The sequence below is a fragment of the Megalops cyprinoides genome, chromosome 1, assembly GCF_013368585.1.
Source record: "Megalops cyprinoides isolate fMegCyp1 chromosome 1, fMegCyp1.pri, whole genome shotgun sequence".
In the NCBI taxonomy this organism is placed as follows: domain Eukaryota; kingdom Metazoa; phylum Chordata; class Actinopteri; order Elopiformes; family Megalopidae; genus Megalops; species Megalops cyprinoides.
The window spans coordinates 70,510,363-70,528,480 of NC_050583.1; the positions used below are offsets into that span (position 1 = coordinate 70,510,363).

Sequence of the window (18,118 nt, forward strand, 5' to 3'; positions counted from 1 at the left end):
AAAAGGATATCTCATTTATAAAAGGTATTTCCAACAACGACTAACAAGATGAAGAAGGGGACTACACATAAGTCAAATCATTACAAATATTTATTTACTGTGCTTGAAAATATTATTCTTTCATTACAGATGGCTTAAAAAGCACTGGCACAATGATTAACTCATCAGATAGAAAATATAAGTACCATCCAATTAGGGCTGGGCAGCATGGCCTAAAATTTATATCACAGTATAATTTGAAGCACGGATGGTAACGGTATATATCCAGGTTATTATTATATTCGTTTTTCTTAAAATTTCAATATAAATGCTTCTGAAGGGGTACAGCACTAGTTTGGCAACTGCATGGCAGCAATTACTGTACTCTTAACTGTATTACTAGGACATATTTCACATAGTACAGAGGTATTTTAAGAACATTTATTGTGCAAAATTGCAATAATAAATAGAAAAAAATACAAAACCTTTTCTCAAGTAACTTCCATCTCTGGAAAAAAAACTTTCATGAAATACAATAAAGTCAAGCTGCACAAAGTGAAAATAAAAACTGACTCAGGGGTAAAAGTTCTCCGTCGCTACGACAGATTTCCTTCAGTTGGATTCCAGAGAGGCCATGTATGAGATCAGTGTAGATCCGAAGGGGAAAAAAAGGCGAGGGGATGGGGATTACGGGATTTAGGAATCACGCTACCAGGTGATAGGTTGCTGATTTGTATAGGCATACAATCTAATTGGATGTCGGTTATATATATATAACCCAAAACCCCAGATTACGTCTTAATGAGTCTTAATGTCCAGCAAGTAATAGAAATAGTTCAGATATGAATAAAGTTAATCAAGATTGCAAGCAAAGTCAAAGTTTGTAACGAAGAAGGAGCAAGAAGCCACGGTTCAAAAAGGAGCAACCTGCAATCTCACCACTCCGACGAACGAGAAAAAAGCAATCCTTTTGCAACCACCCACATCTTCCGACCAAGAATAATCCAAGTTTATTCCAGCAGCTATGAATTGTGAGCCCAAATGCCATGTTCATCTGCATGCGCACACTAATTTCCCCTCATCCCTAGCATCTGTGAGGACGTCCTATCCGTCTTCATTATACAATATAATCAACTGGTAGCACACACAATGCATAGCATAATTCAATATGTAATGGAAAGAGAATAACACGTTATTATTAAAAGAAACTAACATGTAGATAGACTTTTAATGGGTGGTCATTATAGTTGGACATAAGGGTTTTGAAGGGTTTTATCACGTCGTTGTATGTAGGCTACATTTTGTGAGGTTAGGCTACTGCTTTGTGTGTGTGTGTGAGCGAGTGGGAGAGAATGGCTGCATGTCTGACAGTAGCGCAAACTCACAGTGTCCCGTAGGCTATACAGACAATAATGTTTTAATGCTTCAGAAAAGATTAATCTCTGTCAGGTCAGCAAAGATTTTTGTATGTAGATAAAGCTTAGTATCCTGTCTTTTCAATGAAGTTACACCTAGATCTGTGTGGGCTCTACCGGTTAGCACGGTATAGTCATAATCCATACTGTAGGGCAAATTCATACCGATGTACTTTCTATATCGTTTATACCTCCCACCCCTACGTCCAAGTGCTATTAAGTTAGCACTGTGTGAACAGTCAGGTAATTGTCAGTTGTAAAAAGTGTCAATGGTATGAATATAAACATAATAACATAAATAACATACAGTGGGGAAAGTAATTATTTTATTCACTGCTGATTTTGTAAGTTTGCTCACTTACAAAGAAATGAACAGTCTCTAATTTTTATGGTAGGTTCATTTTAATGGAGAGAGACAGAATATCAACCAAAAATCCAGAAAAAAACACATTGCATAAAAGTTATAAATTGATTTACATGTCATTGAGTGAAATAAGTATTTGATACCCAAGCAAAACATGACTTAATACATATTGGCTGAAAAAAAAACACATTTGATTGAAAAATTAGCTATTATAAATGTCATTAACAACATCAACAGTCAACCTATTTTGTGTGTGTATATATGTGTGTGTGTGTGTGAGAGAGAGAGAAATTGAGAATGAGAGAGAGTGCGTGTGCGTGCGTGTGTGTGTACGCGCACGCATGTCCCGGTATGACGCACACGCAAATGCCTGCAGACTTCACGCTTTCCCTCGCAGATGACTGAATTGACCGGAAGACAGTTGGAGAGGCGAGGGACAGCAATCTAAAGAGGGAGGATGGACAAAGAAAATGTTCTTACTGTAGAGATTACCTTACTATTCAATATATCACTATCCAGTACAGAAAACATTAACTTTCAAACCAAAATAAATGGAAAGAGTGAAAACTCACCAATCACTGTTTGTAGACAATCTTGGTGTGGCTCAAAGCTCAAAGCATGTAGTGGGGCACAGGGCAGGTTTGTCTGGGCAGGTCTTGCAGAAGAAAGACGTCCCATTCTTCCTGTCACTGGTCCTCTTCCTAGAAGAGTAGACTTTGCCGTCTGGCTTAGATGCTTAGCTCTGCTCCAAGAAGTGTTGTCCCACCAGGCATTCAGGTACTACTGCCATGTCACGTTATGGCACCTGCACATCCCTGGATCTCCCTCTCTGCAAAAGCCCCTCCACCACTTTCTTCCTAAAATCCACAGCATCCAACGGGTTCGCCAGACTCCTGGTACACAATAGAAGCATTCACTAAGGCCACTTCTTTCACTTCTTCTTTCTTGGTGGTAGAACCAGTGGTACTGCTTCACACTGTGGTGTCCATATTCATAGTAGGTGCAGAGCTGGTCTGCTCTGTCCACACTACCCATGTAAATATTGTAATCTTCCACACAAAGTGGTTTTCTCACAGTCTTAAAAACAGTGGGCCCCTTATATGTTACTCTTTTAGATATAATTGTGGTGTCATGCTCTGTTGACAAAACAGTGACAACTCCTGTGTCATGAAATGACATGGCTAGCAGTGAGCCACTCTCAAAAAAGACAGGTGGGTCTGTTGGCTTTAGCTGCAGGGTCTTCAGCTCGGGAGGCATTCCTCTATGCCGGTTTCAGCGTACTGTTCCACATGCCCCTGTGTTTGCCTTATGAAGGCTCCGAAACAGTTCAGGTAATGAGAAAAAATTGTCCATGTAAACAACATGACCCTTCTCCAGCAGTCCAGCATTTCTTAGGAGATTGGTAACGGCTGAATGGCCTATGCCCACAGCCCTATTGAACTGATAGGCTCCTCCAGTGTAAAAATCCCACAGGTACGTGTAGTCGGTTTTTGCATCAGCAAAGACAAATGTTTTCATTCCAAAACAATGGCGCTTCGTCGGAATGTACTGCCTAAAAAAAATTCTTCCATGATAGGAAACCATAGATTCATCTTTCATTAGATTTTTCAATGGCTCGCTCTCACTCTGTGATTGCCGATAACACGCTACAATAATAAAGACCGCAAAATTGGTATTTATAGGACCTGGTGTTAGGATTGGTTACCAAAACCCGGTGCCAAAATGGCACCAGTTCCTATACGTCCGGTATCTACCGGACCGAATCGCAACACAGATTTCAGTCCCTCATTTCAGTGCCACTTAACCCTTTCGTACATATGGTCACACCGGTGTGATTAGCCGTTTAGCGCATATGCTAAAACTGGCACGATTAAAACACTAGATTGGAGAAATTGTAGCTAATTTCAGCTTTGAGGAAACAGCGATTTAACTCTAAAAAATACAGCAAATGCTAACTGAAAACTGAGAAGCCTAATAACGCTAATGAAAACACAACGAACCATGTAAGGTAACACGCGCGCTACATAGCATAAAAAATAAGTTATGTGCGAAAGGGTTGTTAAGGCGCTAGGTTTCGTCCTGTATTTTTTTTCCCTTTAATCATAGCTGTTGCTGGAGCACACCTCCAGTTTTCCGAGGCCATGTGAAATGCTTCTGGGGAATACTTCAAGGGAAAAAACGCCGTTCATATCTATTCGATGTTGATATCGCAGCAACAGCACTATGCTGTTTCCATGTGGTAGATAGAAACACATGGCTACTAAAGATAAAGAGTGAAAACATATGTTAACAATGCGATCATTTAAGTGTTTTGTATTTATTTATATTTATATATTTAAGTATACTTTAAACTGTTAACAGTTAATATATATCGTTCAGTTCCAAGTTCAAATTTGCCTTAGCAATAAAAAAGCTGTTTAATGTCATCGACCATCGTTCGGTTCAGGCACCGATTAGGCACCGGTACCATTTTAAAAGTATCACTTTAGCACCAGTATCGGAAAAAACCTAAACAATACCCAACCCTCCCGGGTATGCAAATTAGGTAAACATCAACAATCACACAGATCATCTTTGTTGACTTTGCTGGCTCGGTTCCTTGTAGTGATATCCTGTTCCTACAGACCTGTGTCACTTATGTGAAGTTGACAGCGTAATCTAAGGTGGCTAGCTAACTTACTCATTTTTGTACAAGTAAATGACAACCATTGTCAATCGGTCAGCCCCGTATGCAGTAATGTCTGCGTATGTCAAAGAGTTTGAGGTAAGACATTTCATAAACTTCTGTAGTTAGCTAGCTAGCTGCTTTGCGTTCGGTTTGCTTTGCTTTCGCTTTACGTTCGGTTAAAACCCACCCTAACGGTATCCACATAAGAAGCTATGCTACGCTCCTAATTTTTTAGTTTGTTAATAATTACATATTTTATGTTGATAACTAATACACACTATGATAGAATTATTGGCACAAATTATTGACTCATCAGTTCATTCCATTACACAGTATAATTTTATTTTGATGGGATAAAATTACATCTTTCATTGCTGATGCATTTCTAATTACTAAAGTCGCCCTTGGCACTCTAGAAAGTTCATTGTTTTGGCGACTTTAGTCCACAACGGCACTGAATGGGTTAAATATAGATCTCACTCCTGTCTTTCTGCCTTCCAGAATGATCTGCTATTGTAACACCACGTGTCTAATTCTGTTGTATCTCACATCAATCAATCTTACAATTACATGTGATAGTCAGGAAACCCCCTGGAAGGGAAGTCCATATATGGTCATAAGGAACCCTGCGTTCCCCGGACTGGAAGTAGCGGTAATTGTGAATTGGCGCCTTTTGGCTCCGGCCAGATGTAATGGCATTGCTTTGTATTCTAATACGCATCGCTTGTCTCCGGCGTTTGTATTCTAATATACATTGCTTTCCTCCGGATCAAACGCCATGCCATTCCACAGAACCGTCTCCTAACAGTATGATCTCAATGGTACAGCGGTAAAAGTCCACCAGTAGGACTTCCGGTTTTGAAGGAGTAGCGAATGGCTGCGTAGAATAATAATCCCACAAACTTGAATTATACACTTGACAATACCACACAATGAGCTCGGGAAGTAAATCAAAAAATCGGAGACAGCGCACTATTCGGGCACGAGACCTGGAACCAAGTATTTTGGAAGAAGGAAACATCCTGATTGACTAAGTAGACAATTTTCTTAAAACGCGGCTCTCCCTCCCCAGTGAAACGGATTTGTAAATTCAAAGAGCACATAGAGCACTAATATCGAAGCCAAATTCCAACTTGCCTCCAAGATCTATTATTGTAAACTTCCTCAAGTTCACCTCTAAAGAGATGATCCTGACAAAGGCCTGGCAGGAGAAGATATGTGTAAACGACAAACTCATACGGTTTGACCATGACTATGCTACCGAAGTTATGCAGAAACAGAAAGCATATGCAGAAATCAAGAAGGAGCTGAAGGATAAGAAAATATGCTTCCAGACACCTCTCACAAGGATTCGGATCCACTGGAACACCGGGCTACAAACCTGTGACAATCCACAAGAGGCAGTACACAAATTTAGGAAAAGGTATCCAGCGGAGATGGAGACCCGGTCTACACACGATGCGTCAGATGGTGAGGATCAAGCGGAGGAGCGTCTGTGTCAAAACATGGTATGGCAAAAGGCAAACATGACAACCCATCACGCTCGAAAACGACTACAGGAATTTTCAAGGAGCTCGAAGTAAGGTTTTACATAGTTAATAATTAAATTTTTACATCAGATTTAAACTCATTATTATAGTAATAAGCTACAGACTCATTGCACTGTAATGCGTAGGGATTTTCTTCTCTTCCCGAGTCTATTTGAAGCATTTTTGGTTCCATGGTTGCTAATGAGAATACATTAGTTAGTAATAGCATTCAGTGAACTCGTGGACAAAAGTATTAAGAATGCTCAGTGCTTTAATTTTGATTAGTGCTCTCGACCCTACTGGTATATTACTACTCCAACTGACGTGGAGAATTTTGTTTTTGTTCTCTTAGTTGTAACTCTTAAAATGTGCATTTTTGTAGAGGGGCCCTCATGTATCTTATCTTGACATCCCCTCCCCTTAAGCGGGACTCATGGGTGAAAGATCAGCACCCATTCTGGAAGTCACTTTTTGCGTTACTTTATGCATTGTGTTGTGTTGAATTGTTTAAATGTTCATCTTAAGTTAATCAGGGTACTGTTCTATCTTGTCATAAGGACAACATGCAAGAAAATATGAAGATGGTGTCTTTAAATGTACATGGGCTCTGCAACCCAATTAAAAGGGGAATGGTCTTAACTAAACTTAAAAAAGAAAAAGTACAAATAATATTCTTACAAGAGACACATTTAAATGATCAAGAGCATGAGGTGTTCTATAGCTCTTACCAACATAGCCATAAAAGAGGGGTAGCTGTTCTTATCCCAAACTCAGTGAGTTTTGAAAGCCTTATGGTAACTGGTGACAAAGAGGGAAGTATTTTTACATTGTAGTAAAAGGAATGGTTGAGAACAGAAAGGTTACTTTAGTCAATCTTCATGCTCCACCTGAGAGCAATAAATCTTTCTTCAGAAAACTTTTTGATATTATTGCTCAGGAATCTGAGGGGATTCTTATATGTGGGGGAGACTTTAATTTGGTATTAAGTCAGAACCTAGACACAACCAATCAAAAAAATGAGTAAAACACATATAGTTAGACCCTTTAACACATCATTAGATGAATTAGGCCTGATTGAAGTATGGTGAGTACTTCATCCATATGAGAGAGACTATACTCATTACTCTGCCACACACAGCGTGTACTCACGAATTTATTTCTTTCTAATGAACAAAACAGATATACACAGAGTGACAGAATGCAAAATAGGAGTGGCAGACATATCAGATCATAATGCAATATACCTAAAAATTGAAATAAGGGGGGGGACAGAAAAACACATTCTCGAGGATAAATGTAGAGATTTTAAATATAAAAAGGACGGTTGACCACTTGAAAACAGAAATACAAAGATATATAGAAAACAGTGATAACAGAGAAGTTGACCCAACAATACTATGGGATGCTCTTAAAGTAGTACTTAGAGGCAAGCTAATCTCCATTACTAGCACATTAAATAAGGTCTGTCTAGAAAATCATACAAACCTTGTTAACAAACTGAGGGACAAAAGCACATACAGACATTTGATGCTGAGATATTAAATCAAAGGAAGTAAAAGGGAAGATATATATCTTAATGTATGAAATGGAAAAAAAGATAAGATTCTTAAAACAAACATTTTATGAGTCAGGACCCAAGGCTACAAAGATGTTTACGAAAACAACAAGTAGCCAATACTATTCATTAAATTAGGGACCCTCAGACTAAGCAACTCCTGTATAAACCTAGAAATAGAGAATGCTTTTAAGGATTATTACCAATCTCTGTATTCTCAGTGCCCAAAAGCTGGGTAAGTCACCAGGCTTCCCAAGCGAATGGTACAAGATATTTAGGAAGGAGCTCCGCCCTCTTCTTATAAGATCTTTTAACTATACTCTGAAAGAGGGCAAAATCCCCCCCCAGCTGGAACGAGGATATTATCTCAATCATTCCAAAATAGGGCAACAACAAATAATATTATGGGTCATATAGACCAATCTCAGTTTTAAACATTGACTATAAACTGTATATCTCAATACTAACTGAAAGAATAAACAAGTTCCTAAGTTAATTGATGAGGACCAAACAGGCTTCATCAAAGGTCGACAAACTCAGGATAACATTAGGAGAACACTGCACATTGTGGAAAAGATTCAAAAAAGGGGGATGAGTGCACTTATGATAAGTCTAGATGCTGAAAAAGCATTTGATAGTGTCAGTTGGGCTTTTTTATACTGTGTATCAGAGAAATTCGAATTCAGAGAAAAATCAATTCAGTGCATTAAGACAATCTACCAGGAGCCAACAGCACGTATCAAAGTGAAAGGTAGTTTAACCAGAAATTTTAGCCTTGGTAAGGAGGACTAGGCAGAGATGTTGTCTCAGCCCTACTTTGTTTGCCCTCTTCATAGAACCGTTGGCCCAGGCTGTGCATCAACATCAAGGCCTTAAGGGCACTCTGATTGGTGATAAAGAACATATAATCAGCCTTTTCACAGAGGATGTTATTATCTACCTAAATGAAGCTGGAACCACCCTCCCAACATTAATGAGTATACTCAAAACATTTGGGCACTATTCTGGGTTCTCAGTGAATGTCTCAAAGACACAAATCCTCTGCTTTAATTATTCCCCTAATCAGGATGTTAGAGAGACTCTCACAATAAAATGGGATGCTAAATTATTAAAATATTTGGGGCTCTTGGTGACTTAAAAGTATTCTGACCTTTATGACACTAACTACACTGTCGTAAATAGAAGTATCCAAAAAGACATTGAAAGATGGTCTGCCTTCCCTATGGATTTTAGCTTAAAAATTGAGGCAGTTAAGATGAACATCTTGCCCCGGCTGTTGTGCCTCTTTCAGTCCTTACCAGTGAAAGTCCCACAGCATCAGTTTATAACCTGGGATAAATAAATATCCAGATTTCTCTGGGATGGCAAGAAACCCAGGATAAAGTGTACAACCCTCCAAATACCTAAAGAGGCGTCACTACCTTGTCTGAAAGAGTATTACTATGCTGCGCAAATTAGACCTTGTGTAAACTGGTGTAACAGTATGTGTTCTGCAAAATGGAAAGATATAGAAATGGGTATGTATGACTCCCACATTCAGAGCCTCTTAAGGGATAAGCAGCAAATCATTACTTCAAGGAACTACCTAAACCCAATTACTGCATTCACCTTAGATATGCGTATTGACCTAATCAAAAAATATAATCTTGAAAAACAATCAAGAATTCTAACCTGGTGTGTATTTGATACTAACTTTAAACCAAGGAAATTTGATGTAAGATTCAGGCAGTGGGTAAATAAGGGTGTCACAGCATTGTGTACATTAATACAGAAAGGAGAATTTATTATATTCGAAGAATTGAAAGTCAAGTATGCCCTTGAAAATCAGGACTTTTTCCGATACCTCCAACTTTCAGATTTCAGATGTGATAGAACCAGTCTCTCAAAGCACTTTGCAATGATGAGGGTGAGTGCAACTGGGCAGAAGTCATTCAGGGCTGTAGCAGTGGAGTGCTTCGGCACTGGCAAAATAGTGGCGGTCTTGGAGCTTGTGGGGACAACTGCCTGGGCCAGGGAGAGATTGAAAATGTCCATGAAGACCCCGGCCTGTTGCCCTGCACAGACTCTGAGCACACGGCCAGGTATTCCATTTAGGCCAGCTGCCTTCCGTACATTCACCCTGCTCAGGGTGGCGCAAACATCAGGGATGGAAATTGAGAGAGGCAGTTCACCAGGTGGGAGATCCACTTTGTGGGTGACCTCCTTGTTTCCCCGGTTGAAGCGAACTAGAGGTAGTTGAGCTCGTCAGGGAGGGAGGCAGAGCTGGATTGGGGCACAGTACTGGGTGGTTTGAAGTCTATGATGGTCTGTATGCCTTTTCTGTGCCTTATGCGTTGGGGGTCCGAGGAGTTGAAGTGCTCTTCGATCCTCTGTTTGTATATGTGTTTAACTAAACTAAACTTTAACTAAACTTTGGAATATTAGCCTTGCTACTCCACTGCTGCGATATGTACTATAACAAGTTTCTGATGAGGACAACTGAAATGAAGTTTGAGCTAATTGCACAGCCCCTTCCATCTATCACTAGTTCTGGCTTTCTCGCCCATAGCTGCAGCACAATTTGCAGAGGAAGGAGGACAAGAAGAAGAAGAAGAAGAAGAAGAAGGACAAAAAGAAAAAGAAAGAGGACAGGAAGAGGCAGAAGCACATGCGACGCAGTACAAGCTCCAGCTCTGAAGAAGAGAAGCCCCGGTACAGTTTGTTTGTTCTTACTTAATCACCCTGTTGGTTGGTGCTTACTGAACATATCAATGACCTTGTATCATGCAGTCATTCCTATAAATTATACCTTCATATATTATGTTATATGATACTATCTTATATATTGTACTGCTTTACATTATGCACAATAGCATGTGCCTACATGTCCCTGCCTGATTGTTTACAAGACCTATTGCACACCTTCCCCTTTCTTTTTCTTGAATAATAAAGGGATGACCACTGCAAGCAGGTCCTGAGAAGGGTGGGTGGTCCACATGCATTGTGTGTATTGTTGCTGTCATGTTAGACCTTGGAGCTCAAGTTATGTGCTTCCTTGGTATTTTTTCACCACTTCTCCAAACTGAGGGTATTCCGTCCTCATACCCATTTCCTGAATAGGGTGGTTAGTTTTTCCTCTTATTTTTGTCAGTGGCCTACCCTACAGTGTGTCTTACTTACTAGGTATGTAGTTATCTAGTTTTTATATTATTATATTACTGGCCAGCTGAGAACAAGTTCTCATTTACAATGACAACCTGACAAACAACTGAAGGAGTTAGGACAGGACAGTGTTAAAATCATACGTGATCGTACAAAACAATACAATTATGGTGATGTGAATGGTACAAGTTGAATTAATAAGTATTAGTTAAAAAGAACTATAAAAAACAAAGAAAAGCAGGTACAGAGTTAATAAGCAGTGTAGCAAAATGCTGATCACCCTGCATTGGAGTGAACTTTGTGGGGGAAACATTGTCTTAGAGAAGTGGATAATCTGTGATTATACTGGGAAAGTGATCAGTACAGAAGCTCATACAAAGTAGGATGGGTTAAAACCTAAGATTATTTTGTTATTGAATGTGTACCAGTGTGCTAAATATCTGTTGTGAATGGAAGGCCAACCTGAAATTGAATAGAATTCACAGTGATACAAATGATAAGTGATGACAGATCCAATGACAGTGATAATGGGTTTCCAGTTTGCATAATAGTATTTCATTATCTGTACAAGATGTTGCTGTAGACTTAGGTTTTCTTAGAATATGGCAGAAGCTGTGTTTATATCTGTAAAGCTGTCCTACAGTGGCCCTGTCATGGCAAAGTTTTACTATTATTTTATTATTAGTGAAATTTTATTTTAAAGTTCTGCAGAGAATACAAAGTACCAGTCAGAAGTTTGGACATACCTGATTAGGGTAATAGGAAACATGCATTCAAAGACATTCTGAAGACTTATGCTTAAATGACATTTGAAATTTGTTTCCCCTGTCACTAAACAGTGAAATTGATGCCTATGTGTGAATTTCTTTCCAAAAAATGTTTAATTTAAAAAAAAAAACTGGTCTATTCTGAAGAATCGAAAATATAACATCGTTTTCAATTTTTTCACTTTTTTGGTGACTGCATAATTCCATTTTTGTTATTTCATAGTTTTGATGTCTTTACTATTATATAATGTGGAAATTAGTAAAAATAAAGAAAAAGGTGTGTCCAGACTTTTGATTGATACTGTACATGTTACTCTCCACTTCTCAATAGCAGAATAGCAGAATAATAGCATTAACTTCCACTAACAACCTGATGTCTGCAGACATTTATTTGAGCAGCCAAGAGGGGAGGGAACACAGCTTCTATAAGGCTCCCCTCATGGGGCCGCAGCAGAAAATTATAAACTAAAATAATAAAGGAATAATAAACAAATGACAAACCACAAACTTTCAGGGCCCTGCTGGCTTTCTCGGGGTTTCTCTTCCTTGTCCGTGTTCATGTTTTCGTTCTCACCCTTGCTTCCTCACAGCACCTCACTGCGGATACAAAAGGCCATTTATAGCTGATGCCCTTGACAGAGGGCGTGACATCCATATTGCCCAGGTGCATCGACTCCTTCCATGTCCGAGAGGGTGTGGTTCTTTTCCCCTTGGCCTTCCCTGTAGACAGACACATGCCATATTCTATTACCAAGCAGGAGAAATAACATAATTACTAGGGGTGGGACAAAATATTGATACAGGAATATATTGTATGACTTCCTCTAGCGATATGTTATCGATACACTGGCGCCAAATATTGATAGTCTTATTAAAACATGCAGGTGCTCGAAATGGATTCCCTCACCAATTTTACTTGGTGGCGTGGTGGCGCTTATCAAATGAATGAGGGTAAACTTGCGGTGAAGAAATGCACAGCGCACAACTTCTCTTTCTCAGTCCTCCCTGGAAATGAAACCTGTCCAACTCAATTTCAGTAAGTAACGCTGACTAAACGGTTTGGATGACAGAAACTGTTGTTTTATATAAGTAGCTAGCTTCAGTTGAGTAGTTGGCCAACTTAGGTAGTTCCTACATACAAAATTGTCTAAATTGAAAGGTACTTTACAATTGTATCGCTAGTATTCTGTGTGATTAGGCATTTAAACAAAAGCTTAACTACCTAACATTATCCAAAAAACAGAAAGTGGTTAAAGCATCACAATCTCAGCTCAAATTCATTGCTGGTTACCGTTAGCAATTACTTAATTAGCATTATCTAGACTAGCTATGTTCAGAGTCTTTTCCCTGACCACCCTGAACGTAGCTCCAGACCTACAACCCGGTGATACTAGCTAGCTAACGGCTAGCTCGCAAAATTACCCTGTTACATTGCATAATCCTTAAACTTGCAGACGTTCATTTTAATAACTTGCATTATGGGTAATTAGATGACCTACTTATGTTATTGTTGGACAACTGACCGCCATAAAGATGTAACAACTGTAAGGACAACTAGCTAGCCAGCTTGTTGGCCAGCTAATAATGTCATGGGTTGATGAAAACAGGGCATGACTGAACGACTGAACTGAGATAAGTTAGCTAACATTTCTTAGCTGGCAAAGTAGTAACGTTATGCAATTTTAAGAGGAAAAATACGGCTGTCACGTCGGCCAACTGGTCCCTCATCACACTTCTTTTTTTCTACCAAAGTTGGTTTAAAAAACATCAGCTAACGTGCTAGCTAACATTAACTCCCTTACAATGTAATCCACTGTCTTGGTACTATATCCCAGAATGAAGTTGAAAATGTATCCACACACATCGGTTGTTGTATACGGTGATTGTCACATTGAATTTTGCTGTTAACTTTTCACTATATAAGGATGAGCAGCAATGCTTAGGGCTTTAATTGGTTTGTAGTGATGTGCAATACATGAACGAACAAATCTTTTTCAACGAATCTTTGAGGTGTACTGAGTGTTCTGAATCGCTAAAAGATTTCTAAAATCTAAAAGATTTGTTCCTTCCTCTTTGCAAACATGCACACTGATTAGCTGGTATAGCAGTGATAACTCTCCCTCCAGCGGATATTAGCTATGCGGTCTGTCCATGAAGCAGCCTATCGCAAAACTGTATCAGCAGCTGTATCGACAACTAGTTAATGGCTGAAATGCTAAAACACTTGAAGCACCTCCCACTGGCCATCTCAGCACAGCAGCTCAGTGACTATGATGACCGTGGTGACTACAGCATGTGACTGACTCTGGAAGACTCAAAATGGCTCCGCAGTGTACTGTGCACTGAATGACCTGATGTACTGTTGACAAATTCTCAGTACAACGGTTCCTTCAGACTCAAAAGATTCTCTGACTATGTTGACGATGAGACCAGAAATGTTCTCAGTACAATGGTTCCATAAGACTCCAAAAAGCGTGAAATACCCTCTACTGACCTGAATCACTGTTGATTAGTTCAGTAAACTACAGTGGTTTTGTGGATTATTTTAATTATGATGCTTAGACTACATAATATATTGTAGCAGTTGATAGTTAGCCACTGCTGCAAAGGAAGTGTCTGTTCCCATGATTCTTTTTGTTTTTGTCGTTAGCTTTTCTTTATGATTAATGTTCTTCCTTTAAGACTTTATGTGGGCTATGTTACTTTGTTACACAGTTTATGTTAGGTCGCGTGTGCGTGGGGGGACCCCATGTGTTTGTTCGGTACATTTAATGAACTAGGCTACCCTATGTGTGACAGATAGTGGGGGCAGTGACATGCCTTCACTGTCCCATTACGATTTGAGCATTGACTACAAGTATATTAAAATGTATGGGTTTGGTTAGTTCAGAACCTGTAAAACAAAGTTTTTCGCTTTGAATATAAGCTTGGCTTTTTTTTCTCACTGCATGTCAAATGACATGTAGGCCTACTTATTAAATGCGTTAAAATATGGCGTTCCATTACCTTCCTAAAGATGAAGTATACTTTGCGGCTGCATGATTGTTTGAATAGCATGGTGCAGTTTCACGTAATGGATATTACGATTTAATTAATTTCATTAATAATTTCATTCACGCATGCTGTTTTGCTGTAGAACAGGCTAATAATGGACATGATGTTTGGAACAATGTAGGGTAATTTTAAAATGCAATAAAACTATTTACGGCATTTGTGTATGCCGCCCGACTGGATATGGAAATGAACGAATCAGTGAGTCAAAGATTCAAATCATTGTATTGAACTGAACGAAAGGAACCAAATCACTAAAAAGAATCATTTAGAACACCACTAGTGGTTTGTGTCTTCCCTTACAGTTCAACCAACCTCCCAACTCCTCAAAACTAATTTGAACTGCGGCTTGGCCTCGGAAACGTCTCTTCACGCTCATGATCATCCACACACACCATCACCACATCAGTGGAGACTGGAGAAAGGGTGTATTCAGTAAAAACAGTTTCGTACTGATGGTGTGTGGTTGTGTAGCGCTCTAATACGAAAACTAGACGCCCCTTGTCACTTAGCCTAACAACTGTATTTCAATACACATGGGGGCCGTACAGCAAACATCTTATGTAAAATATAGAATGAACTCATGACTTGAATTGAATGACTTTAATTACTGCAAAATATGTAGCACAACGGCTGCATTTTCCCACGCCTTCCGGAGTTTCATTTGCGAAGTTTAGATAATTAATTGTCAAACTGACACCACAATGCAGTAAATACATAATTCCTGTTTTTTGCCTTTTTAGGGGTATTTTTTCTTCTTCAGTTACACAGATATCGCACATGATTGTCTAGCAATGTATCGAGTATCGCAGAATTGTTGTATCGTGATACCTTCGTTATCGTGATAGTATCGTATCGTGAGTTAGTCTGTGATTCCCACCCCAAATAATTACTAATGACATTCAAACTCCCCTTGGCAAATATGACTGCTCTTGGTTCTGGATATGCATGCTCATCTGAGCACGTGCAGATGTAAATGCTGATTTTGTGTGGAATGAACAATGACCAATTTTGCAACTGATGACAGAAACTAAACAGAACAGAACAATGATATGGTAATTATGTGATAAAGACCAGTTAAAATATAGATGCATCTGCCCATATACACAAAGGGCATGTACGAATCAGTGGGGAAAATCCTGTTTTACTGCCATGACCTGTCAAATAGTACAATACTTGAACATATTTGACAACATTGATTATTTCCAATTTCAGGGAAAAGCGAGTATGTTCTTTTTAAATGCGCATGTGGTGATGCCAGAGCAGCCGCTCATCATCATAAAAGGAAATTGAATTTAGTTTTGACCTTTGATAGTATTGTGCTAACGTGAGTTTTGAAGCCAGTGAGTGTTCAAGCCAGTGCATCAAGCTAGATGTCAACGTTATTGCATTGGAAAACAAGCAAGATTAAAAATATCATACAAAAATGTTATCAGTGCATATCCATGATTGTAGTGGAGGCCTATTTGGAGTTTGTGAAGATCATCAGTGTTGTTTTTTTCAGGGTTAAGGAGTAGTTGTAGGCCTTTGAATTTAGACAGTATGCTGTGGGGATATTTGGGAAGACTGTAGAAAATATAGCTGGCTTTAACAGTGTTAATTAAATATTATGATGATGTGTTTTTCATACATGATTAGATTATTGTAAGGAGGAGGAATTGCCAAATGTGCAGGTTGAACTTTGCTCCTCATGTGGTTTACGGTTTTTAATCAGGTTATTAGCAGAAAGATTGAATTGCTGTAGGGTAGTATGTAGCCTTAGCAGATCTTATTGCCTAGAAAATTTGTTTCATATATTTCTGAAATTTATCCAGTCATTCTCAGACCTGGACTTTATAGACTTCCTCCATGTTCTGTTTTTTGGAAGGTAAGATTGGAAACTTCTGGTGTGTACCAGGGACTGTTGCGTTATTTACTATGTACTTTGTACAACCCCTAGAAAAAATTATGGAATCACCACACTTAGAAGATGTACACCCAGCTTTTTTACTTCGTAGCAAATAAACAATCACAGATATGACAAAACAATTTTGTTGAATAGCTGAACATTCTGGCTTTGTGCAACATACCTCAAACAAATTGAATTAAATTATATTAATTAATGGCATACATTTTTCCAAATCAAGTAGAAGAAAAAATTATGGAATCAATCAATGTTGAGGAAATCACCTTGCAATTTGCATTTCTAAAACAAATACCAGCACAAGTATAAAAATGCAAATTAGTCTGCAGTTACAAGAGAGTGCTTGCAGACCTTAACGAGCTGTTGAACTTGGCTAATTGAAAGGAAACATGGCCCCAACAAGAGAGTTGTCAGTTGAAACCATGGAAAGGGTTATAAAACTCCTTCAAGAAGGAAATCCAACACGGAGTGTGGCAAAAGATGTTGGTTGTTCCCAGTCAGCTGTGTCTAAAATTTGGTGCAAGTATAAACAAACTGGGAAGGTTATAAAAGGAAAACTTACGGGTAGACCACGGAAGATGTCAAAGCGTCAGGATTGAAAACTCAAAGCAATATGCCTTGAAAATAGAAATTGCACAACAAAGCAAATGAAAAACAAATGGGCGGAAACAGGAGTGAATGTTTGTGACAGAACTGTAAGGAATCGACTGAATGAAATGGGATTTACATACAGAAAAGCCAAACGAAAACCAGCACTAACACCTAAACAGAAGAAAGCAAGGTTACAATGGGCTAAGGACAAGCAATCATGGAGTGTGGATGAATGGATGAAAGTGATATTCAGTGATGAATCATGAATCTGCATTGGCCAAGGAGATGTTGCTTGAACTTTTGTCTGGTGCTGGCCTAATGAAACATATAAAGATTACTGCCTGATGAAAATAATCAAATTTCCCCCCTCATTTATGATATGGGGTTGCATGTCAGGTAAAGGACCAGGGGAGATGGCAATCATTACCTCAACAGTCAGTGCACAGGTGTACATTGAAATATTGGACACTTTTCTCATTCCATCAATAGAAAATAGGTTTAGTGATGATAAAGTCATTTTTCAGGATGATAATGCATCTTGCCACAGAGCAAAGAGTGTTCTTTTTTTTTTCTTCAGGAAAGGCATATCAACTCAATGACATGGCCAGCTAACAGTCCAGATCTCAATCTGATTGAAAATTTATGTTGGAAATTAAAAAAAAATGGTCCATGACATGGCTCCATCCTGCAAAGCCTATCTGTCAGCCACTATTCAAGAAAGTTGGAACCAGCTTGATGGAGAATATTGTTTTTCATTAGTGAAGTCCATGCCTCAAAGAATTCAGGCCGTCATAAAAACCTGAGGAGGAGAAACAAAGTACTAATTGTGATTTTTTGTTGATGATTCCATAATTTTTTTCCTCAACATTGATTGATTCCATAATTTTTTCCTGTACTTAATTTGGAAAAATTTATGCCATTAATTAAAATTATTTGATTTGTTTGAGATATGTTGCACGAAGCCAGAATGTTCAACTATTCAACAAAAATTGTTTTGTGTCATATCTGTGATTTGTTTATTTGCTATAAAGTAAAAAAGCTGGATGAACATCTAAGTGTGGTGATTCCATAATTTTTGCCAGGGAGCATTAGGTTGCTAAATGCAGGATTTAAAGAACGAAGGATCTTTAACATCATGTACAAGAGGGATCCCGT

The 18,118-nt window shown here is 38.7% G+C and overlaps 1 protein-coding gene across 1 annotated transcript in view; it reads left to right on the top strand.

Moving 5' to 3' along the window:
* The window catches only part of cwc25 (CWC25 spliceosome associated protein homolog), a 43,400-nt gene that overhangs the window by 11,064 nt on the left and 14,218 nt on the right, over positions 1-18,118 (top strand). Inside the window, exon 5 of the mRNA XM_036534466.1 lies at positions 10,059-10,201. Within this exon, the coding sequence (XP_036390359.1) occupies positions 10,059-10,201 (143 nt within the window). The remainder of the gene's footprint in view (positions 1-10,058; positions 10,202-18,118) is intronic.